The sequence below is a fragment of the Sorex araneus genome, chromosome 2, assembly GCF_027595985.1.
Source record: "Sorex araneus isolate mSorAra2 chromosome 2, mSorAra2.pri, whole genome shotgun sequence".
NCBI lineage: Eukaryota > Metazoa > Chordata > Mammalia > Eulipotyphla > Soricidae > Sorex > Sorex araneus.
In genome coordinates this window covers 139,981,956-140,007,929 of record NC_073303.1, presented here as the reverse complement: position 1 = coordinate 140,007,929, position 25,974 = coordinate 139,981,956, and the positions used below count along the sequence as shown (strand labels likewise).

The 25,974-nt window shown below is 42.1% G+C and overlaps 1 protein-coding gene across 1 annotated transcript in view; it reads right to left on the bottom strand.

Moving 5' to 3' along the window:
- TMEM39A (transmembrane protein 39A) overlaps positions 1-25,122 on the bottom strand; it is a 29,376-nt gene extending 4,254 nt beyond the window's left edge. The window contains exons 1-8 of the mRNA XM_004606701.3: positions 24,844-25,122; positions 23,478-23,664; positions 15,938-16,160; positions 12,684-12,767; positions 8,221-8,375; positions 3,234-3,582; positions 2,248-2,435; positions 280-400 (exon numbers count right to left, since the gene is read on the bottom strand). Of these exons, the coding sequence (XP_004606758.1) occupies positions 280-400; positions 2,248-2,435; positions 3,234-3,582; positions 8,221-8,375; positions 12,684-12,767; positions 15,938-16,160; positions 23,478-23,590 (1,233 nt within the window). The 5' untranslated portion in view covers positions 23,591-23,664; positions 24,844-25,122. The remainder of the gene's footprint in view (positions 1-279; positions 401-2,247; positions 2,436-3,233; positions 3,583-8,220; positions 8,376-12,683; positions 12,768-15,937; positions 16,161-23,477; positions 23,665-24,843) is intronic.
- Positions 25,123-25,974: the final 852 nt, after the last annotated feature.

Below are 25,974 nucleotides of genomic sequence, written 5' to 3'. Positions count from 1 at the left end.
AGTTGTAACTGAATACTTATTTCAAATAATGCCTGCGGCAACAAATTGAAATGTAACCAGAGAAACTAGCTATTAAAGCAAGGATAATAGCATATGGCCTTCTATCTACTGTTCAGAAGGCATTTCCAGAGGATAAGGGCTATCACAATAGGGAGAGAACTAAATGACTATGTACTGATTTCCTCATATGTGCTACACATCGCACAAAGCACTTCTACAGAGTGGCCTCCTCTCATTGACTCCTAAGCTTCTGTTTGCAAAGAAATAAGAGGTACTTGCATAAAAGCGGGCATGGGATACGTCGGAAGGCACTGCCACGTTGTAAGGCCCCATGGCTCTGTATAAGCATCTGCTGTGTCGCACCAGCACCCCTTGAGGCCATATTGTATTTTCTGACCAACTAAGGAAGAAAGAAATGCAGTGTTAGTATATTGGCCATTACAGGTAAGAGTGTGTCTGGCAAAGCCAGCTACATTTTTACTGAAAGGATTAAGTATTCGAGGCTTCATCTGCCTGAATTCTGAAAGTACAGTATTTCCAAGGTCAGACTAGGAGTTAGAGAGGAGTTGTTATCAGAAACTTCATTGCTGTGTAGTAGACAGAAGTTTGCAAAGTGATAGTTAACCCCATATCTCAGGACTTAGGAGAATGTGTAGAAATCAATGTGTAAGTAAGGCATCAATGAGCCAGAAAATCAAGTAAGTGAAAGCAGGCTGTCATCTCAGTCACAAGTGAAAGAAGTCTACTGGCAGAAATGCTAGAAGGAACAAATGAGAAGAGAAGTGGATGGCAATAAGAGTAAGAGAAACTAACACGCCAAACGAAGTATGATATTTACTGCAGAATTACATGCCTCACTGATCATTTACTTTATCTCATATATGGGAGGAGCTACACAGATGGACAAAGACACACACAGGCACTGACACACAGACCTTCTTTTTATTGCTTTCTCGTTTAATTTTTACAGCGGTTTCTCTAAGAAAAGGAAGTTATGGAAGAAGCTTCATTCTTTCCAGCACCAATGTAATGGAGTTGGGATGGGGATGGGGGTCCTCAGGTTACACTTTTTGAAAAACCTAAGTTAATTCATCTCTTCCTGATTTTGGAAAGGTTAGTTTCCTAGGATTAAGAACTGGGACAGCATTTTAGATGTTAAAAAAAAAAAATTCTAGCACCCTGAAGTGTTCCCAGTTCAGAAAATGTTCCGTAGGCCTTGCTCACACTTACCAGCTGTAAAGTGATGATACACCTCATGGCCATGTGCCATCAGGAGCCTGAAGATGTACAGTACTAGTACTGTGGATTGTATTTTCAATTTTTATTGAAATCTGTCCTTTGCCCACAGTCGGGTTTTCTTTCAGCCTGGCCCAATCTCTTTCAGTTCCTGGGCTTGAAGGCCTGTGCTAATCTGTATCAGACATCAAGGCAGATAATTGAAGGGAGGACTCTGAGGGGGAGAGGGGAAGTGAAGGTCACCTCAATCTGTCCCACTTAAAGAATTTCTAGGTGATGAAATTTGTGAAATGTTCAAGTTATAAAAGGAAGGAAGATGAAGATGATCCAGCTCTAAGAGACAGGTATGATCAAGGACTCAGAAGTGAGAGAATAAAAGGGTCCTAAAGTTAGCCACTTCAGATCACAGGGATCATGCACAGATATGACCAGCAAGGAGATATGATGAGAACACTTAGAACTCAATTAGGAAGTTTTCATTTAAATGTGGGGAATTCAAAGAAACATTAACAACTTTAGGAAAAATAAATAAAAAAGGCAGGCAAAGAAAATTATTAGAACAAATCTGCGTTTATAAGGAAGGAAACATGAGAGAAGCACATTTTAGCTGCCTAAGTGTGACGTGATTAGCTAGTAACTACTTAGCTGTGACAATGAAGATGAGAAGACAAATCTTTGAACTCTTCCAAAGAGAATTAAAAATATACCATGATTCTGAATTTGGGCTAAGGGTTAAGACTGAATAAAAACTCCAAGATTAAACCTTGGAAAACAAATTTACTATAGAGTAATTGGGCAGATGAACGGTAGAAAGCATTTAGAGAAGGACTGGGGATGGTGGAGGAAATGAGTTAATGTCCCCTGTGTTCAGTTTAGAGTGATGATAAGAATCCATGTAGACAAAAACTAGAAATTAAGTGTCAAAGCCAAGAACAAGAATGACATACAAAGCAAACATGATCAGCAGCATGTAGAAAGATGTTATATGGTTTTACCAGCTAGCCTACTCACATGTGCTGTGGAGCATTGCTATAGGACCCATGTTCGAGCTTCTGCCACTTGCCCAAGTGAGCAGCTGACTTATGTAGCAAATCACAGTATTTGGATGGCAGCAGTTGTGTGGTGAGCATGACAAAAGCATTGATCCACACCATAATGAGGTGCTCGCACGACCAGCGCATGTCATAGTACTGCGTACTCTGGAAGAGATCAGAAGACAAAGGAATGATCCATGCATCAATGGGCAAGAGGGCAGGGATGAGAGTGTGCACATTCGCCCTGCAGACAAATATTACATTAAGTCACACATGCACTGGTTGTCCTGTTGTCTGTGCAGAAAGTTCAAGAGCAGATTCTCAAAAATCCTTCACCCTGCCTTTCTGGATGCGTGAGTTAGGGTTGGGAGGGAGAGGCAATTATATTTAAGTGCTCCCTTTCTAGAAGAAGTGAATATTCTCTGTGAAGGACACTGCAACTGCAGATGTACTTCTCAATGGGTGAAGAAAGGCACTAACATGTCCCGAAGATATTAGCGGGTCCAAGTGACATCCAGAACCAGTTTTCTTTTCCAGTGAAGTCAACTGAAGTTGAGATAAAATTTAGATTAAATTTAAGGTAACTCCTGATAACCACTTCAGATTAACATCAGGCTGAATCTTATTGATGCCTTAGCCCTCCTTAAGTTAGTATGTATCGATTCTACTATAAATTAAGGTTTCGTTCTCCCCGGAAACTGAAGAGAAAAACAAAAAATAAAAAAGGTTTTTGTTTTTTTTTTTTAAAAAAAGGGAGGGGAGGACCAGCACGGGCATCACATATATGGAAATACCTATCCGCCAGCCAGGAGCGGTATTAGCGCACTCCACGTGCAGCCGAACTCCATCATCCAGGCTGCCGAAGGGGAGACAGAGAAAAGGGGGATTAAATAAGAAATACCCAGCTTATGTAATTCACACACACAAATCCAGGGAGCACCTGAAAGCAAGATGACTGCGTACCTTCACAAAACACAGGGGGAGGAAGGCAACATAATAGGCACTGAAGAGGGAGTTGAAGAGAACTTCCTTGATTCGGTGGTTGAAATCTGCTTTCAGACATTCTATTTCATTGCGAATGAGGTCTGGAGAGAGGGGGCAGCTGTGGGTGGGGATGGGCGTGGCATTATTAAACTGTTCCTTTAGAGACTCCAGCAATAAGGAGAGAAAGTCTTTGGACTTGGCCAAGCCACCCACATTTGAGGCACTTTCCTCTACTGCCTGGTGCTGAACCACATAGTTATAGTCCGTGAGGAGAAGATGAGCTCTACTGTCTTGGTGGAAACAGCAGAGAGGAACATAAACGCCAAACCTGCAGGAAGAAGATCGGATTTTGTAACTATATTAATAAAGATACCTGTCAAGATTCATCAGAGTGAGCATAGTAAAAATGGGACTTAGCTGATTAAATCCATTGTTTTGGAAGCTCTTTATCTAATTTCTTCCTCCAAGTGTGTGTGTGTGTGTGTATGTTTATTCATATATGTGTGTACACATATATTTACTGTAAAATAACAGAAACCACCAGAAAGACAAAATGATAAAGTGGCAATCACCTAGAAACAGTTATTTTATAATTTATACAGTTAGGGATATATGCTTTATAATTTATGTGCTTTGTCTCCTTCAGTATAAACTATTCTCACTCCTGCTGCTTTAATGTTTGGTGAATGTTTATGAATGTGCATATATTCTGAACTTCCATTTTCTCCTATCATGAAATATTTTTCTGTAACAATTTTTAAAACATACTTGTTTCTAACAGAAATACTACTATTTACTAATTTCTCTTGCTGAAACTTAAGACTTAGTCCTAGTCTCCACGTAATAAGCACTTTCCCACACAGATTTTTATGTACAACTGATGACCTCTGGATGGTTTGTCCTTCACTTTAAACTTTTCCTTTGTGGGTAGTTTCAAGTAACAAGCTGTTGGGTCATGCACCCCACTCCCATCTTTTCCCACAAATGCTCCTAGTTCCCTATGTCTGGTTCTTTGCCACAGATCTTACTATTCCATATTATTTCCTATATTAATCAATTTAGTGCTTGGTCTATCTTTCCCTCTTGAAACAGATTTTAGTCTAAGTCACAGCTATATTCTTGGGGCAAGAATACTGACCAGAACATACTAGGGGGTGCAATTTTTTTTTCAATAAAAGGAGAAAGGATAAACTTGTTATTAAGAAATTGGCTAGGGGCTGGAGTGATAGCACAGCAGGTAGGGCGTTTGCCTTGCACGCGGCCAACCCAGGTTCGATTCCCAGCATCCCATATGGTTCCCAGAGCACTGCCAGGAGTAATTCCTGAGTGTAGAGCCAGGAGTAACCCCTGTGCATCAACAGGTGTGACCCAAAAAGCAAAAAAAAAAAAGAAATTGGAAACAGGTATAGCAGTATCAGGCAGACCTCACACATGCAAAACTGTGGAGACCACAGAAGGCTGTAAGTTCAAAATTACTGAAACAAACTGTATGTGTAGAGATGTAAGAAGCTGGGATGCATGGAAAATTGCAATGAGGGCCCCACTTCTATCTTATGGGCACATCTTCTGCTATGCAACTAGATAGCCTTCACTTTATGGGTGAGATGATGTGTCTTAACCACATACCAGGCTCAACAATGTGACCCTTTTTGGCTAATGCAATGTGAGTAGACAAAATACAATCATTAAGCATTTTGAGGCCCAATTTCTTGCAATTCTGACAATTTCACTAGACCACATACAGGCAACACTGCTAGAGTATGAAAGAATGTGGAGCAGAGGTAAGCTGCCCAAATTGTCCAAACAACAAACAACTAGGTATGTCACTGAACCCAACTAAGATCAGGAGCACCTCCTAACTTCTGACCCCAAACAAGTACAAGAAATACAAAGAGAAACTACTATGGTTTTGTGGTTGTTACAGCATTACTTGGCAAAGATAAGTTATACAGGGTAAAATGAGAGAAAAATGGAAAAAGGGTGTTAATGGAAGACTTTCTAAGGTAAAGGAACTGATTAAGACTTTGTAGGGTCTTTTGAGCCCCTGTAGGAGTGTTCAGTGCAAATATAGTGTTAACACCCCCCCTTAAAAAAAACAAAACCTTCCTGGGGCTGGAGTGATAGAACAATGGGGAGGGCATTTGTCTTGCATGCAGCTGACCCGGGTTAGATTCCCAGCATCCCATATGGTACCCCAAGCACTGGCAGGAGTAATTCCTGAGTGCAGAGCCAGGAGTAACCCCTGAGCATCAGTCAGTGTGACCCAAAAAGAAAAAAAATAAAAAAGAAGAAAACAACCCTTTTTTTAAAGAGGGGACTAGAGCAATAGTACAGCACGTAGGACACTTGCCTTGTATGTGGCTGTCCTGGGTTCAATCCCTGGCACCACGTATGGTCCCCCAAGTCCCATCAAAAGTGATCCCTGAGCACAGACCCAAAAGTGAGCCCTAAGCAACTGCCGGGTGTGGTCCCACCAACCAAAAAAGAGAGACAGAGAAATTTTAAAGAGAATCGGAGACATATATAGGTTAGCAGTAGAGCACTTGCCTTGCATGTCTGTGGCCCTGGGTTCAATCACTGGCACAGAAGGAAAAAAAAGAAGAGGTGGGAGTGGGAGAGGAAGAAATCTTTAAGAGGGTTAGTAACATAATTAAACCTCCATTTTTGTGTGTTTTGAAATTTTAAAAAATTAAACTTTCATTTATTATTTAAGATGCAAAGGAAAATAAAATGGAGATGGGTAAGAACAGATTACTAGAAGACTAAATTAAATTATTATGTAATAACAGACTAAAGAGAACAGAAGACAGATTCAAGATAAATATAAGAGCTACAACTTATTAATCTCTGAACTAGTTTACTCTAAAGCGCAACTATTGGGGGGGAGTCCCTTTTCCTTTCTAATCTATATACAAACAATAATACAGATCTATGATAGACATGTCATTAACAGGGATACATTCGCCTTCAGGGGGATTTGTCATGCAAATGACAAAAAAATGAGTTTGTTTATACTCTACTTGTTGCCACTCTATCCCTTTCTGGTGGTTTTTTTTAATTATTTTTCCTTTTACTATTTACTTCTGCCAATTCATTTGAATAGGTTTTTTGGTGGACTGGAGCAATAGCACAGCGGGTAGGGCATCTGCCTTGCACGTGGCTGACCCGGGTTCAATTTCTCCGTCCCTCTCAGAGAGCCCGGCAAGCTACTAAGAGTATCCCGCCCACAAGGCAAAGCCTGGCAAGATACCCGTGGAGTATTTGATATGCCAAAAATAGTAACAAGTCTCACAATGGAGACATTACTGGTGCCCGATTACGCAAATCGATGAACAATGGGACGACAGTGCTACAGGTTTTTGGTTAATCTTGCGGGTTTTTTTTTTCCTTTATATGTTTCTATGTTGATGTGTGTGTGTGTGTATGTGTGTGTATGTGTTTACCACTAAGGTTTCTACATCAAAAATCTTTTTTTTGATTAAAGAGATATCACAGTATCACAGGCTAAGTTAAGGAATTTGCCTTGCACATGGCTGACTCTGTTTCAAGCCCCAGTGCTGCATGGAGTTCCACAGGTCCCCAGGAATGGTCCCTGAGCACAGAGCCAGAAGCCCTGAGCACCCAAAACACACACAAAATCATTTTTCTGTATCTAGTCTTTCCACATCTAAATACTCTTTTTTGGTGAAGTCACAATATTTAAGTATAGATTTTATCCTACATTCGGTTTTATTACTTCTTTCCTCTGTAAGACTGAGTTTATTACACTTTCTTTTGTAGATTTTATTTTGTTCATTGTGTTCTTAATATGCAACATCTATTGTAACATCTGTTTGGAATTCTTTATATTTTCAATCTCTGATGAAGAACTGCTACTTCTCTTTTTTCTGATGTCATGAACTTGCTTTTCTGTGTTTTGAGATTCTATTAACTTCAATAAGCATCATTACCAGAGCACACAGTCTTTGTGTTAGCTCCAATTCTGTCCCTTTAAGCTTGTCTTCTGGTCACTAGAGATTTTTCTCTTTAAGGATTTTCATCTTGATATATTTCTAAGGCAACTTCTTGCTAAGTTTTTTTTTTTTTTATTATTGCTTTTTGGGTCATACCCAGTGATGCACAGGGGTTACTCCTGGCTCATGCACTCAGGAATTACTCCTGGCGGTGCTCAGGGAACCATATGGGATGCTGGGAATCGAACCCCAGTCGGCCACATGCAAGGCAAATAAACGCCCTACCCGCTGTGCTATCGCTCCAGCACCTCCTTGCTAAATTTTGTGTTCACACCTGAGTTACCTTTTGTTTCCCCGTAGATGGTACTGTGGTGTCAGCAATAGAATTTTTTTGTTGACATAATGCTGTGGGAGTGAGCCCCGCAATCTTGATCCCAGTCCAGGTGCCATGGAAGGGCGAGCAGACAGAGGCAAGAGTTCCACACTGCCTGCTGTCCTGCCTCTTGGCCAGACAAGATCCCTATGCATATAAGGCCTCGATGCTCGGTCTTTACCTCTGGGTTGCTGTCTAACCTCTGAACCACACAGATTCTCAGTAGGGTAAACAGGATTTAATAGCCCACAGTGACACCAAATCTGACTTCAACTCAGTAATCAGGCCCAGCCTTTAGTCCTTACTGGCAACACATCATTTCACCCCCACCTAGAAGCTCACCTAGGTGAGGAATTGTGTCTCCAGTCTCTGTTTCCAATCCCAGCTCACTGGCCAAGAGCAATGACTGATGCCATAAATGTCCTGCCCTCCACTTCCAGCTCCTCCACTTCCATAAGCTACTGCCACTAAACCCTTCACAGAGCAAAGGTAAGGTTTCCCAAAGATGTCAAGGTGATTTCTGGTTGTGCATGGGAGGAGAAGGCTGCCTTCTTAGCCCAGTTATAATTAGAGCTGTGTTGGCTGACCCAAATAATTTCTTCAAAGTTCATTAATAAAATGGTGAAAGTGATGTACTCACGGGTAGCCAAGGAAAAGGAGATTGAGGACTGAATGGCTTCGAAAGAGGTTGACAAGGGTCCAGCAAAGCACCCATCCACACAAAGTGAGTAGCACCAAGCGAGCTGATATCAGGACCATGTAGTGAATCATAGACGCTGCACCCACCTTAGTGGCCTAAAATATTGAGAGCAGCAAAAGTGACATTTGGTAAGTGACCTTATTCAAACATAGTATAATTCAGGGAAGAACTTATTGGGGGCTAGAGAGAGAGTTCAATGGGATGGACTTCACAATTTACTCAATTTACTTACACAAGGCCTAGGTTCAATTTACGACATGACCAGGTCCCTCAAGCACTGAATCAAGAGTACCTAAGCACTCTTAGGTCTAATCCCTGCCCCCCACACCCCCAAAACAGATCTCAGTAGTAAAGTCTAATGAAAGAAAACTGAAAAAAAAAAAAAAAAAGAGGGTGTGGCAGAAGACTCAAACCCCTGCAGGCAGCATTAGCTATTTCCTCACACAGACTACTTTTAAATTCTCTAACTGACTCTATTTAATATTTGCCAATACTGGGGCTTCTCAAACTATGGTGTATGAACCACATTAATGAGAATCTCTGGGCTGCTTACTAAGCAAACACATCCTGTCTTTCTGTACAGGATGTAGGGAATAAAGCTCTAAGTCAAGAAAGCTATACTTTTAGCAAGCTACCACAAAATGTTTGTGTAAATAAAGATAGTGAGGCACTAATGTCTCACTCCAACTACACTATAATGGCCTCAATAACGGCAGCAATGTTTCTATCTCTGAAATCTTTACTCCACTCTATTTGTTCAACCAATGCTTAAATAAACGAAACATCCATAAAATAACCAAATTACCTTGAACAGACCCTTATATAAATAAGTTTCTTTTTTCACTTTTGCAAACATGAAAATAATACATATCCATTTTCAGTTCTTCATATCACAGCTGGTCAAATACTGCTCTTTAAGCACCTATCTTTATAACTGAATAAATATGGTAAGAAAACAAATAGCCTGTCTTAACAGTAAGTTTTGCAGTTCCGTTTTCTTTCTAAATGAACTAGGAGAACAAGCAAAATGCAGACGGGAAGTGGTGAATCCCCAAAACTTCAAAACATCAGTGTTGGAATCCACAGAAAGGGAAAAAATTACCCTGAATCAATAGGATATGGAAGAGGATGAGGTGCTCTTCAGGTCCCCTGTATATACCTATCTCTTAGTCTATCCAACATCCCTCACTATATATGTGAAACATTAAACTACCCATATGACTTGGTAAACACAAAGTCTGAACAGCTCAATACAACAAACAGCGTAAACTGCAAGCGGAAAGGGTCCAAGCTGTTCCCAGTCACAGCAGTGAGAGTTCCCTCAATCACCTCCTGCTATATGCCGCATGCCAGGTATCTCACAAACTTGAGGGAAGATACTTGAACCATTTGAATTACCCCATTGACTCCACTCAAAAATTTAGGGCTAGAGGGGCTGGAGCGATAGCATAGCGGGTAGGGCGTTTGCTTTGCATGCGGCCGACCCGGGTTCGATTCCCAGCATCCCATATGGTCCCCTGAGCACCTCCAGGAATAATTCCTGAGTGCAGAGCCAGGAGTGACTCCTGTGCATCATTGGGCGTAACCCAAAAAGAAAAAAAAATTTAGGGCTAGAAATTAAAAAGGTTGCTACTGCCCAGTTTGAATATATGTAACATTTTGGCTTTGTCTCATGATCTAAGCTTTTAATCCATTGTGCTGTGTGTAGACAGGCATTATACCAGATCCTGAAGACAGTGAAAACCAAGGCAAAAAAGATCTCTGATTTTATGTAAAGTGTTCAGGCAAAAAAGACACATACTACACTTAAAACATACAATAATTATCCTCACAACTGTGAAGAGTGCTAGAGTAAAAGAGTAAGTCCTAATCAACATTAGGTATGGTCCACTCCCAAACAAAAAACAGACGGGGCTAGAAGAGAGTATTGCAGGTAATATGCTTGCCTTGCACATATTATTTCTGGCACCCCATATGGTCCCTCCGAGCCCCGCCAGAAGTGATCGTGAGCACAGAGCCAGGAATAAGCCCTGAGCACTGCTGGGTGGGTGTAGTCCAAAAACAAAAACAAGAATAAGCGAAATAAGAAACAGAAAAATATGCCTGATACTGTGCTAAGTGAGAAGTACAGGATATAAAACTCTATCTAAATATCCAAATATTCAGATAATATATACAGTGGCCCATGTATACTTCTCCAAAGATGTACTGGGTTTCTCTTTAGTGAAACAAATTTCAAAAGAGTTGCCTCACATTGGTCATGAACAGTAAATCACTTTTGTTCTTACTCTTAGAGCAAGTAAAGGAGGTGAATAGTCACAGTAGTACTTCTCCTAGACTAGTATTTAACTTTCTGATTACCTCCAATTTCTCCTTAAAAATAAGAACACTTCTAACAGTGTTCACAGTTGTTCCCTTGCCTCCTACCAACTGACTACCAACTGACTATCTTTGTCTCCTACCAACTGACTATCCTTGTCTCCTACCAACTGACTACACACCCTATTATCAGTCTGCATGTTCTTTAAGCAATAATTGACTCATATTTAGGCAAGTATGTTTCTTTCGCTCCATGTACTTTATATTTTGGTTTGGGGGCCACAGCCAGCGATGCTCAGGGCTTACTCCATGCTCTATGCTCAGGAGGGCTTGGGGGACCCTACATGGTGCCAAGATCACAGCTGAGTCAACTCTGTGACAAGCAAATACCCTACCTGCTGTACTCTCTCTCCAGCCCCATGTACCTTATTAAACATTGTCCTTAATCTTCATATGTTCACTTAATACTAGATCAGTAACATGAAGGGTTGTTGTTTGGTTTTTCATTTTTCTGCAATGCTGGGCTTGCTAAACCTAGGCCCTCACACAGGCAAGGTATGTGCTTTACCACTCAGTCATACCTCCAGACAATATTTTCATCTTTTTTCTTTTTGGGTCATACCCGGCAATACAGAGGGGTCACTCCTGGCTCTGCACTCAGGAATCACCCCTGGAGGTACTCAGGGGACCATATGGAATGCTGGGTGCTATCGCTCCAGCCCCTATTTTCATCTTTTTAATGTCTGCATGCTATCCCATTATACAGACATACCATATTATTTAAACATTCCCTTTCAGGGGGCTGGAGTGATAGAACAGCGGGTAGGACGCTTGCCTTTCACGCGGCCAACCCAGGTTCGATTCCCAGCATCCCATATGGTCCCGTGAACACCGCCAAGGGTGATTCCTGAGTGCAGAGCCAGGAGTAACCCCTGTGCATCGTGCATCGCCAGGTGTGACCCAAAAAGCAAAAAAAAAATAAAAAAAAAATCCCTTTTTAATGAACATTAGAATATAAATTCCATTTGTTCTTATTTGCTTTTGGGCCACATCTAGCTATATTCAGGCATCACTCCTGGTTGTACTCAGGAAATTATAAATCAGTGTCAGGGATCAAACCAGTTTGGGCCATATGCAAAGCATGCACATTACCCCAAGTACTATCTCACCAACCCACAAATTAATTCTGGAAAAGGTTCTAAAACCAGAGGGTATGATACAAAAATACTTTTAGAAAAACAAGAACAGTGCTAGAGAAGACCATATACCAGACAGATTGCTTGCTTTGCATGCAACTGAGTCGGGTTTGACCCCTGGCACCCCATAAAATTCCCCAAGTAATGCCAGGAGTGATCCTGAGTGCACAGCCAGGAGTAATCCCTTGAGCACTGTCCGGTATAGCCCAAAGGGGAAAAAAAGGGGGAAGGGGAAAGGAAGGAGAAAACACAGTTTTTCAGTAACTCTAAATGTCCCTCATGACTTGTGAAGAGAAATTATAGACAACTTCACCACTGTGACAAACAATCCAGTATTTTATTTTTATCAGTATTTTTCAGTTAACTTAAAATTGCTTTCAGATTATAATTTTACTATCTGCAATTACTTAGGCTCACAGAATAAAGCTTCAGGTATGAAGATTTTTCATGTTGTTTTAGAAGAAAAACATTAGCTCAACTACCTGTGATTCTAATAGTTGCTTATGTAAATTTCCAAAGTAACTTAAAAATTCTAGGATTCGTCATCAACTCTGCAGTGACTGTCACTGTTAAAATGATGTTATTTTAAGTGACAACACTGGCAAAGTGTTTTAGATGCAAACATCTATTTACATTCAATCTTCAAATATCAATGTTAATTAAAATTCATCCTATGTTTACTACTATTAAAAAGGTTGTACTGAAGAACTCACAAGCTAAATATAAGCTCCTATCAGACAAACATTTTAAAAATAGATCTCAAGCTATTTCACAAAAATCTTAACATTTTCCACTGGATATCTCATGTGCAAGTGCAGGTATTTATGCTTGTATTTAAGCTAAATTTGGACCTTTCCCTAATTGCAAATATAGTGAATGAGCTCTTACCTCTGAAATGAGGGCCCAGACAAGCCTCCTCGCAAGCATTACTGTGATGAACGCTGCCAGGTAGTAGTCGATGAGATGAAAATTCTGTAAGAGAAACAAAAAATCACATTAGAAGACAGACGGGTCTCTGATTGGAACCTTTACGAAGAGCTTTATCTCCTCCAAGTTTTCCTGACTTTATTTATACTCCCAGACCATAAGAATTCTTGAAGAAATTACGTCTTTTCTACTATCTCCTTTCATGACAAACTGCTTAGCTTTTCAAATACTGTTTCCAACTATCTGGTATGTTTCCTTTCCTTTTCTGTTTTTGTTTTGCTTTGGTTTTTGGGCCATACCTGGCTATGCACAGGGTTTACTCCTGTCTCTCTGCTCAAGGAACACTTCTTATTTACTATTCCATACACTGTTCGTGAAGTTTACATTGGCCAGGGTCATGCACAGCAGACAAGAGAGCAGATGTTAAAAGGTGAGTAGATTACCAGAGATCTAGATCATTCTGGCTACTGAAGGTGTTGAGTATAGTAGGTACCTGATTATGGGGAGACGGGACTGGGGAGGGTGGGAGGGATGTTGGGTTTACGGGTGGTGGAGAGTGGACACTGGTGGAGGGATGGGCTCTCAAACATTGCATGAGGGAAAAACAAGCACGAAAATGTGTGAATCTGTAACTGTACCCTCACTGTGACTCACTAATTAAAAAATTAATTAATTAAAAAAAAAAAAGATTTAAGTGTCAGGCCATGGAGAATGTACAGACATTTAGGGCATGGCCTGAATACAGTCACCCCAGGTTTGAATTGTCAGTACCACATAAAGTCCCCTAAACACAGTGAGGAGTCACTCCCACACACAGAGCCAGGTACAGTGCCTGAGCACCACCAGGTGAGCCCCCTCCACTCCAGATTTAAGAGCCTAATATATTTTATTATTAAGCAAATTTTGGCATATTCTAAATCACAAAACCGGTCATATGGTCACGATTAACTCTATAAGTGAGAATATTTGATTAACAGAGTTCTCCACTCCCAATTATTCATCTAGCTTTTGTTTCTTAATGTTAGGTCTCAATCAGCAAATTGCTTGACAGAACGTTTTATATATTCAGATGTCCACTTTCTTTTTTTTTGCTAGTAAAGATCTTAACATAGAAAAAAATTTTAAATCTTTCATACAAATCTAACAAATTTCTAAGTCAGATGCATGTAAGAGGACAAACCTTAAGAGCCAGATTCACCTTGTTGGGATTTAAGTTTCTTCTAGAGCATCCCAATCAGGTACCTACTATACTCAACACCTTCAGTAGCCAAAATGATCTAGATCTCTGGTAATCTACTCACCTTTTAACAGCTCACAGACTCAAGCCCCTTTCAGACTCATGGTTAAAATCTTATTTACTATTCCATACACTGTTCGTGAAGTTTACATTGGCCAGGGTCATGCACAGCAGACAAGGGAGCAGCCCATGCTCCAGTCTTAAGACTGTTTACTGGGCTGGAACGACAGCACAGCAGGTAAGACATTTGCCTTGCACACGACTGACCCAGGTTCAATTCCCAGCATCCCATATGGTCTCCTGAGCACCGCCAGGAGTAATTCCTGAGTGCAGAGCCAGGAGTAACCCCTGTGCATCACCAGGTATGACCCAAAAAGCCAAAAAAAAAAAAAAAAAAGACTGTTTACCAAGGGGGCTAGAGAGATCGTACAGCAGGCAGGGTACTTACCTCCCACAACCAACCTAGTTCAATCTCTGGCACCGCATATGGTCCCTGAGTCCCCACCAGGAGTCACCCTGAACACAGAGTCCTGAGGAACAAGCCTTGGCTGTGGCCCCAAACAAAAAGAAGCCCCAAAGACAAAAATCTTCTAAAAGGACCAGAGGCTAAAAGTGAAATTTCTGGGACTTTTTCTGCAGCTGGAGTGCTAACATGGCTTTTGGGGTTTTCTGGTTTTGTTTTTTTGCTTGTTTGTTTTTGGTAATAACAGGAATGAACCCAGGGCTTCCACAAATAAGGTTTACCACTGAGCCACATTTCTGACCCACAACTAAAGCTCTAAATATGGCTTCATTTCTGCTAGTAACAAGCATTGGTTAAATGCTCGAGAACCTTACATCAGAACTGAGTGACACAGGAGACCAAAGGTAAAAAGAAACCTGCATTTGGTAGTATGGATCAGAGCAATGAAAGCCTAATTCAGGAGTTCACAGCAGGAGTAACCACCTACTACTTCTCACAGGCACGCTGGATCCTTTCACTCTAGGCAATATGTGTAGGGGACTATTTTTCTTTTGGGTTTTTTTGTTTTTTTTTTTTTGGCCAAACCTGGCTGTGCGCAGGACTGCCTCTTAGAGGGCTCAGTGGACCATATGGATTGACCAGGACAACCCCAGGTCTGTCTCATGTAAGGCCTTATCTGCTAAACTATCTCTCTAGACCCTGAATACCTCAGAGAAATGGTTTACTGGGAGTAAAGATGTATGATCAGCCTGAAAATTCATTACGTGGGTTTGATAATTCAGAATGAACTACTCAACAAGTAAAAATTTCATAATGAACTACTCAGCAAGTACTTACAGATTAAACAGAAAATACAGAAAGCAAAGTATTACTGTGTGCATGTAAGTGCTCACGGTGTCACTGTAATTTTTAGCTAGTTTCACAAATTTTCCTGATTTATAAAATAAATAATGAGAAATTACCTGTTTTTAGAAAAAATTAACCAAAATACTTGCAAAAAACAGTAAATATTTTAATGTTAAAACAGTGATATTGAGGCTGGAGTGATAGTACAGAGGGTAGGGTGTTTGCCTTTTAGGCGGCCAACCCGGGTTCGATTCCCAACATCCCATAGCACCACCAGGAGTAATTCCTGAGTGCAAAGCCAGGAGTAGCCCCGGTGCATTGCTGGGTATGACCCAAAAAGCAAAAAAAAAAAAAACAAAAAACCACCAGTGACATTACTTACAGAACTACATAGGGTCTTAAAGATCATCAAATTCAACTTCAATATTTTATAATATAATGGCCAAAAAAAGGAAGAAGAATCGAGTATACTTTCTATATTCAATAGTCTTACAATACAGGTAGGATTTTTTTTTTTCCTTCTTATGTCACAAACTCCAGTATTTTACAAAAACCTTAAAGAAAAATACAATTTTGCACTAAATCATTACAAAATTCATTTCTTGGCTAAGCATCATGAATTCAGAAATCGACTGAGACATACTAGTGACAAAAACAAAAAAGACTTACTAGTGAAGTACAAGACGCAGGATGATTATAAGGATACCACCACACTGTTTTGTAGATGTTGATATACTGAATGAACAAGGCAACCAGCAAGTAGATGAAAAAGAGAAACTCAAAGAGCAGGCTCCCATCCACAGGCAAATCAGGAATTTGGCAATGACGAACAGGACCTGGGGTGATTAAGGCTGTGATAGGTGGAACCGGAAGGCCAATAGCACTACCATTCCTGGAAGAAAAAACATCAGTTAAATTCAGAGCTATAACCTTCAAGGGCACAAAGCTGAAGGTATCCCAACTTTACCTCCACCTCCCTCTTCAATCTGCCTTGGCGCTGTCCCTGATCTTTTCCCTCTTTACATGCTGCCACACTATTTTCTACATGCTAGAGACTTAAAATTTCTCCACACAGAACTCACAGCTGATTTTTTCCTTTTTCCTTTCTTCTTTATGTTTTGGGCCACACCTGGTGATGCTCAGGGTTAGGGGTTACTCTTGGCTCTGCACTCCTGGTAGTCATCAACAAACCACATGGGATGCTGGACATCAAACCTGGGTAAGCCGCATGCAAGGCAAGAGACTTACCTGTTGTGCTATTTCTTGGTCCCTCACTATTGAGATTTCTACCCTTTTACCCCGTTATCAATCCATCCATTGAGCAAAACTGAGATCTTTATCTGAAATGCCTGATTCTAGTTCACCTACCCTGTTAACAGCACAAATTTGCAACCTGGGAGTCACAGAAGAACTTTCCTTCTATTTCTCATATTGAACTACTCTCTAAATCTGAAACACTTCACTTTATAACATTTCCAAACTGTTCTCTCCTTTCTAAACATACTGAGTTCAGGCTTTCTACCCTACATAGCTCACCATATTTTACCTAAACAATTTCCTAAATTCAGTGCCACCTTTACCAAATCTCTCAAAACTTTTTGTTTTGAACCACACCTCTCACAGTGCCAAAAGTTATCCCACTGCTGTGCTCAGGGTTCAGGGCTCAGACCACTTCTGGCCATGCTCTGGGGACCATACAGTGCAGGAGATAAAAATCAGGCCTCCCACATGCAAAGGCTGTGCTCTGGCCCCCTTCACAAAATATACATGTCCAATCATATTTCCCATGATCGCTATTCTGATCCAATAAAAACAGACTCATCTCTCCTTTATACCACCATTACTCCTACCTATGTCTTTATGATTGCAAGTTTCACACCATTGTTTGTTTTGTTTTGGGGTCACACCCAGCAATGCTCAGGGGTAACTCCTAGCTCTACACTCAGAATTATTGCTTGCAGTTCTGGGGGTATCATATGGCATGCTGGGTACCTAACCTAAGTCAGCAACATGCAAGGCAAGGGCCCTACCCAGCTGTACTATCTCTACTATCTCTCCAGCTCCTGCTAAAAATACACAGAGAGAGAGAGACAGAGAGAGAGAGAGAGAGACAGAGAGAGAGAGAGAGTTGTTCCTTGATGTCATAAATCTTAAGGAATTTTGCATTGTTACTCAAATATAAATCTTTAGGTTGAAAAGACAGAAAACAAGTATAGTCATCAAAGACAGCGCGAACTATAAATGTGCAGATACTGAAACTGGGACAGAGGTCTCCAAAGCAGTGCTCATTAGAGCCAAAGGACACTCCTGACACTCAGTCCAGTGTGGCTTGTGCCCAGTAGGAGTCGATAGCGGCATCCTGGTGGTACTCATGTGAAATATGTGGTGCTCTGGGCTGAACTCAGGGTCACTGCAAGTCAGGTGTGTGCTCCAGTCCTGCAAATGATCTTGCTCGTTCAAAAAAATTAAGATTTTAATTCCTATCTTCATGTTTTCTTCTGAGCTCTTTACATGTTCAAACTGAGTGATCTAAAGTGGTAGTATTTGGGTACAGAACAGTAATTCACACTATTTATATACTTGGGAATACTTACAGAGATCTAAAGCTCTATCACGGTTTACAGAACTAAGAGAGGCTGGACTGCATACCAGACAAAATTTTAGATAACTACTGTTACCATTCTACCCTAAAATTTCCAAATACAGAACCCTAGCATAGGATGACATTTAAAGTGGTTTAAGTGAATAAGAATGCCATAGCAGGAGGCTAGAGTGATAGCACAGCAGGTAGGGGTTTGCCTTGCATGCGGCCAATCTGGGTTCGATTCCCAGCATCCCATATGGTCCCCTAAGCACCGCCAGGGGTAGTCCCTGAGTACAAGGCCAGGAGTGACCCCTGTGAATTGCCAGGTGTGACCCTAAAAGGGGGGAAAGGGGGGGGAAAATAAAAGCCATAGCAGAAGAGAGAAAAGGGATGTGGAAAGGAGCTGGAAGGAAAAAACCCATTTCTTTCCCTGTTTCTAAGTATATTACAATAGAACAAGTCTCATGAGGAGCAGGTTTCTATCTACAACCTAACAATAACAAATCACTCATAAATACTGATCTGCTCTGGGAGATGGGTCATAGCACCACAAAACTTCAGGAGGAATTATTCACAGAAAAATCACATGAAAGGTGACCTCTGGAGTTGTACAACACAGTGGAATGGTGGAAAATAATGCTAAAACACAATCTATTACCTCACTTCACTTAATCATAAGTTATGGAAGTAGATTCTGATTAGAACTTCCAAGACTAGGAACCCTTACAATAGAATAAGCCAGGTATTCTTATTTCCTTATTCACCAGTCAAACGAACATTGAGAAAGCACAGTAAATCATTTGTTATGTTTCTGTTTGTTTTTCTTTTTGGGTCATACCTGTCAATGCACAGCGGTAAACTCCTAGCTCATACACTCAGTAATTACTCCTGGTGGTCCCGGGGGAACCATATGGGATGCTGGGGATTGAACCTGGGTCAACCAGTGCAAGGCAAACACCCTACCTGATGTACTGTCGCTCCGGCCCATACATATGGTCCCTTGAGCCTCATTAGGAGTGACCCCAGAATGAAGAGTCAGGAAGAAGCCCGGAGTGCTGCTGGGTATGGCCCAAAAAACCAAAAACAAGAAAAAAAAATTTCCCCAAAATTAAATTTCTGCTCCCTACAAGACAAGGAACTATGAATTTCAATCCTGAATATGCTACTCAATTAGCTCCTTGACATTCTCAAAGCTTACTTTCAACAAACAGGCCCCAAACATACACCAAATGTCTCTTTTCCAGCTGACCTGACTAGCAGAATCACTACATCCTTCAAAACTGATTACAATTCTGCAACTATTTTTTCTTCAACACTCAGACATTCCAAAAGTGAGTTACTTACATCTGGATACTTTTTTGGTTCAAATTCTTCCTAAAACCTAAGTTATCTACCACTGATTTTATCCCCAACCCCTATTTTCAGGGATGCCCAAGGGTCTACTCCCAGCCTGGTGCTCAGTTGACCTGTGATGTCAGGAATTGAACTGTGCTCTCCCCTACACAAAACATGAGGTCCAGCCCTCTGAGCTCTCTCCTCAGACACTTATCTATATTCTGAATAGTGCTTCTCCAGGTCTAACATAAAAACATCTTTGCAGGGCTGGAACTGTTAGCACAGTGGGTAGTACATTTGCCTTGCACGCGGCCAACCCAGGTTCAATTCCCAGCATTCCATATGGTCCCCTGAGCACCATCAGGAGTAATTCCTGAGTACATGAGCCAGGAGTAACCCCTGTGCATTGCTGGGTGTAGCCCCCCCACCCAAAAAAAGTTTCTGCATCACTTAGAGAAGGAAACCTGCTTTTTTCCCCTATCAATAAACAACAATAAGACCTTCTTCCAAAATAAACTTTCTAAATGAAAATTTCACAAAATAATCAAGAATTAGGAGAGAAATAAAGAACAAAAGCTTCCTCAAAGAAAAAACTCAAATGGCCAAAAGGCACATGAAAAAATGCTCTACATCACTAATCTACAGGGAGATGCAAATCAAAACAACAATGAGACAGTATCTAACACTACAAAGACTAGCAAACATAAAAAATAACAAGAACAACCAGTCTTGGTGTGAATGCAGGTACAAAGGGATTCTCCCTCATTGCTGGTAGGAATGTTGGCTGGTCCTGCCTGTTTAGAAAAAAAAAAATATGGACATTCCTCAAAACACTGAAATTGAGCTCCCAGTTGACCCAGCAATACTTCTGGGAATACACCCTGGAGGCCCAAAAACACAGCAGAAACACCACCAGCACGCCAATGTTCATTTCAGCACTATTCACAATTAGCCAGAATCTGAAAACAACCTAAGTGCCCAAGAACAGACAACTAGGTAAAGAAACTACAGTACATCTACATAATGAAATACTATGCAGCTGTTAGGGAAAATGAAGTCATGAAATTTGCTTATAGAAAGATGGACATGGAGAGTATCATGTTGAGTGAAATGAATCATAAAGAGAGGGACAGATATTGAATGATGGCATTCATTTGTGGGATATAAAAAAAATAGTATGAGACTAATATCCAAGGCCAATAAAAATTGGGCCAGGAGAACTGGTCAATGACTAGAAGCTTGCCACAAGTGTGTAGGGGGCGGAGGGCAGTTTGATAGAGAAGGGACTATATAACAATAATAGTTGGAAATGATCATTCGGGACAAGAAATGAATATTGAAAGTAGGTAAAGATACATACATTATGGCCTTTCAGCATCTGTATTACAAACCATAATGCCCAAAAGGGGAGGAATAAAAGTGCTTGCTACAGAGGCAGGCTAGGGGGAGCGTGTGGGAGGGAAACTGGGGACATTGGTGGTGGAAAAGTGAAGGAATAGGTGTTGGAAAATGTATGACTGAAATCCAATCATGAACAGCTTTGTAAATGTGTATTTCACTGTGATTTAAGTAAAAATTTTAAATTTTAAAAAACATCTCAGTGGGGCTGGAGCGATAGCACAGCAGGTAGGGCGTTTGCCTTGCACACGGCCGACCCAGTTCGATCCCCAGCATCCCATATGGTCCCCTGAGCACCGCCAGGAGTAATTCCTGAGTGCAGAGCCAGGAGTAACCCCCCGTGCATCGCCAGGTGTGACCCAAAACAAAACAAGCAAAAAAAAAATTACTGATTTTTTTCAAACCACAAACAACTGATCTTCTACTTAATTTGAACTTAATATCTAATACATCAAAATCTATTCTTTTCCCTACTACCCCAATTAATCACTAAAGAAATACATGTTAAAGGAGGAACAAAGGGAGTGAGGAAGTAGATCAACACAACCATGATAGAATCTCAACTGCCACAATAGGAGCACTAAGAAGATGCAGACAAAAGACTACCCGATCTCAGCCCAACCCACCAATAAAAGGTATTTTCCAAATGTCCTTAGTTCTGCCATTATTCTGCAGATTTCAAGTGTTTAAGCAGATCATCCAGAAATGTTCTTTCAGTTCTTTGTAAAGAGCATAAGACTTCATCTCTGCCCCAGCCCCCTACCTCATGACATTTTATAAAGTATCCCCCCACACACAGAGGAGTTAGTAATAGAGAAGGCTGGAAAACTGCAAAGCCTCCGCCTCTCACTCCCCTGGAGGCCTGCAGAAGTCCCTTAGACGCTGCACAGGGAAGCCCAGGCAGGAGTGGCAGCACAGTGGTAGGGCACTTGTCTTATACAGAACTAACCCATGGTCCATCCCTGGCATCCCACATGGTCCCCTGAGCCCTGCCAGGGATGATCCCTGAGCACAGAGCCAGGAGTATGTCCTGAGCACTGCCAGGACATACCAACAACAAAATAAGGGAAACCAGTGAGGACATAATATCTTGGGGAATCTTCAAAGCCAAATCAGAAGAAAATGAGCAAAGAATTACCTGAGTTAATATAGGGTTAGGATTTTTGTTGCTATCTAGAATCCTAGATATGCACAGCTACGACTTTCTACTGAAAAGCTAAAACCTGAAAGTACTCAATTACTATTAGCGTATACTTGTAAAATTAAGGCATGTACTTCAAACTGGAGGTAAGCCTTCATCTTAGTATTTATGTATCTTTCTTCAAAAAACTTTCATATTCTCACTCAATTGACTTTTAAAAACATGAAATAGAAGAGGTAGTACAGAGGATAAGGAACTTGCCTTTCATGCAACCAACCCTGTTTAGATCAAATCACTAGCACCATTGTCTCCTGAGCACAGAACTAGGAGTAGCCCCCAGCAGCCCTTGGTGTGGCCGAAGCCCCTCCCCAAATAGTAAAGTAATTCACATTCATTTTTAAAATTGGGACAATTCAAAAATAAAATTTCAAGTAGTTCTGTAATTTACTTTACTTTCAACATTGTTATGAGGCAGACAGTACTACCATCTTTAAGAGTGAGCAGCCAAGGGACTGGAGCTACAACACAGCGGGTAGGGCATTTGCCTTGCACGCGGCCAACCCGGGTTCGATTCCCAGCATCCCATATGGTCCCTTGAGCACCACCAGGAGTAATTCCTGAGTGCAAAGCCAGGAGTAACTTTACCCCTGAGCATTGCCAAGTGTGACCCAAAGAGCAAAAAAAAAAAAAAAAAAAAGCAAGCAGCCAAGGGTAGGGTAGGACAGGACACACGATTGCAAGCAGGAGACCCATGTTCCATCTCCGGCATCACCTGGACTTCCAAACACTACCAGGAGTTATCTCTATGCACAGAGCCAAAAGCAATGCCCATGCACTGCTGGGTGTCACCCAAAAACTAGTAAGACAAAATAATAAAGCACAAAGAATATGCTAGATACATATATAAACATAAAATGTGGACTACATACTGGTTTGGAATAAAGACTGGAAATTCAGGGAGTACCATTTAAATAAGATTAGAAGTAGAATTTGGATCACCAGGGCAGAAAGAACAGAGAGGTCATGAAGAGACGTACACAAAAGACATCAGGAGTATTAGAAAAGATAGGGGTAGTACTGAGTTCTAAGTATAAAAAACTGAATCAAGTCAAGAGAAAACTTCAATCGGCGAGAAAACAGAAATCAGCAGAAATTAGCCTGATCAAACATTTGATCAGATGAAAGCTACTTCCATGCAAAAGAACTAAATCTTCTAATGGAGTTAAGTGAATAAAATTAAAAAATTAAAAATAATTCAATTTAACTTTTGAAAATGAGGGACAGAGATAAATTTCCATTAAAAAGATAAAATTCTTTTCCTACACTGGATAAACAGCTCAGTATCAGGCAACAGCTGATGGCCTATTAATTTCAGTATTTTGTAAAGAGTAATTTTCAAGACCACTGTGGAACTATGACTTATAAACTGCCACCCTATCCCACCCAAAAAGAATGCTAGAAAGCTCAGCTTGCCTTGCACTTTTATTCACCCCTCTCTTCTTTTAATAGTTAACAAGGCGATGACCAGAATTTAGATTATCATAAGAACTAAACTGCTTTCACTTTTGTAGATCTCAGCACAACTTTGACCTCCTAGGTATTCTCAAATATCAAGCTTTCAATTTTCAACATGAGGATTTCTACTTCAACATCAAGAATTACTCTTGGTAAGCAAATGCCTGTACAGCGTAACAACTGTCTTAACTGACCATAGGATTATAACAAATTATGCATAGTCATATCTTCTTTACCTGTTTCTCAGGCCTGCTCTATTGCCACAGCCCCCACCAACCAAAGTCTGTAAAGAAGGTAAAGCTGAACGGCTTAGCTGCTGCCGACTAGGGCCCCTCCTTCCACCGGGCATGTCCGAGGACCAGTCTGCTTCCAGTGCCACCTGTAGTTGCAACCCAGGTTAATGGGTGCCAACCTGTTTCAACTCTGAACAACAACAAAAAGAAAATTTAAACAATCAGCTTTCTATTTTTTAAAAAAAGTCAATGTAATAAAACAACCAAAACAAGTGAGTAAGCCTTAGAAAGCCAGATTTTCACACAATGCTCCCAGAGCTTATCACTTACTTTTATTTCATGAAACGACTACTCAGCGAGGTCTGCTATAAGCTCCTTCAGCATTAGGAAAGTCACAATTTGTCTTTTGTCAGTTGGTTTGTATCACATGAAAAATATTTAGTCAAGTAGACATGTACAAGAAATACCTAACATGTACATTTCCAATTCAAATGTAAAGTTTTACATCAGTCACTAGGAATACAGGAGAATCGGTATTGTCCAAAATGTAGACCTTTTTTTTTTAACTCAAAGGATGGGTATTCTGAGATCAGACGTGTCACATATTATGTGAATTTAACTGAGCAGTAAAGAAATCTCTAGAGTTTGGATCTTCACCATAGAAAATGTTATATGTTATCAGGACAAAGATGGATGAAAAGTATTCGGCCTTACACTCTTTAAAAAAGCAAAACAGTTCAAATGGTTACTACCATATGGTAAGGGGGAAGTATTTAAAAATAATGAATATTGTAAGAGGCTCAAGTGGATGCCCATTCTAGAAAAACTAGATGTAAATTACTAAAATTAGTGGATGTAAATTAGAAATTACTGAGACGGCAAGATCTAAAAGTAGACCCATCAAGACACAGACCGAAAAGAAAAGACCCATCAACCTATGCGTGGCTCCGCCTGCATGTGAAATCCAAAGTTGGCTTCCTACATGTTACCACTTAAAAACTGAAGAACGATAGCCGGGTTTTCAAAACGCTTCTGCAGACGGCTCCGACGGTCCCTATTCCTGCAGCCTCGGCGAGCAAACGCCACGGAGGACAAAAGCATTCAAGCCGTTGGATGCAGGGGCTGCACCAGCCCTTGCTCAATTAACGAGCCGAGGCAAAGAGAAGTGCAGCGGGAAACAAAAACGGGGATGAAGTCGGCGAGCGAGAGGCCGAGGGACCACACCTGTCCCCCCCCCCCGCCCCCGCTTGTTCAACTGCTCTCCCGGGGCCGGCGGAGCAGCCGGGGAGCGGGGTGGGGGTGGGGAGGGCTGCGGGGGCCCGGCCGGGCCCGGCCCGGGGGCGCCGCACGGAAGCCCGCCGATACTCACTCATGGAGGAGACCCGGCCGCCGCGGCGGGATCCCGGGGCGCAGGGGGCGGCTTCCCCGGCGCAACCCCGGGCACGAGAACGCCCTAGACGCCTTGAGGCGCTCCTCACCAGCTTCGGGTCCCCCAGCCGGCCCCGCCCGGGGACAGGCGAGCAACGGAACCCAGCCCTGGGGTTGCCAGCCCCACACCCCAGCCCGAGTCGGTGGCAGACCGAGAAGCCCGAGCTAAGGGGGAGCGCCCGTCAGCACTCCTCCTCAGCCTCCATTACCGCGGAGCCCGCAGACGTGGCAGCGCACAGCGATGACGTCAGCGCGCGTCAGATGGCGCCGCCAGGAGGCGGATCCCGGAAGTGCCCCCGCCCTGGGCTCCGCGGCCCGCCCCCTCCGGCCGCACCTGCGCAGTGAGACGGCCCGGCCGGCGGGGCTTCTGGCTGCCGGCGTTAGTCCTCCCGACCGTGCCCGGGCCCAGGCCAGCGCGGGCCTTCGGAGCCTGGTCATTTGGCGGAGGGTGGCTCTTCTTAGCGCCTGTGTACCTCCTGGCAACCGAGCACAAATTACGGGCCCCGTTGTACAGACGGGGGAGGGGAGGCGATGTCTTTGAAGGTGGCGGCCGCCCGGGTCTTCATCCTCCCAGCCTGAGGTGACTGGATGTTACGTGAGGCTGGGCGGACGCTGGCGTTCCAAGCGACACTACCTCAGAGAGCGGCCAGCCGAGTACAGGGAACAACTTGCGACCATGTACACGACGATGAAAGAAGGCCCCCAGGTCCGGAGGGCCCGTCCGTGCAAAACAGTGGGACGGTTGTTTTGTCAGTACCAAGAAAAGCGTCACAGTTGGCCAGGAATACACAGGCGGTCTGTGGGAGGGTCACTTCCTAGGAAATGAAGTCGCGGGTGAGAAGGCGAAGAGGCAGGCAACGCCAGGACAAATCCAGAAATCACCCAAAATTTAATAGTAGAAGTGATAGAATGCCGTCCTTGTCAAGGATCTCACTTTGGGGCTTATCTCTGGCTCAAAAAATGTTAAGCTCGGGGCTGGAGTGATAGCACATCGGGTAGGGCATTTTGCCTTGCACGCGGCCAACCCGGGTTCCATTTCCATGGTCCCTCGAGCACTTCGAGGAGGAATTCC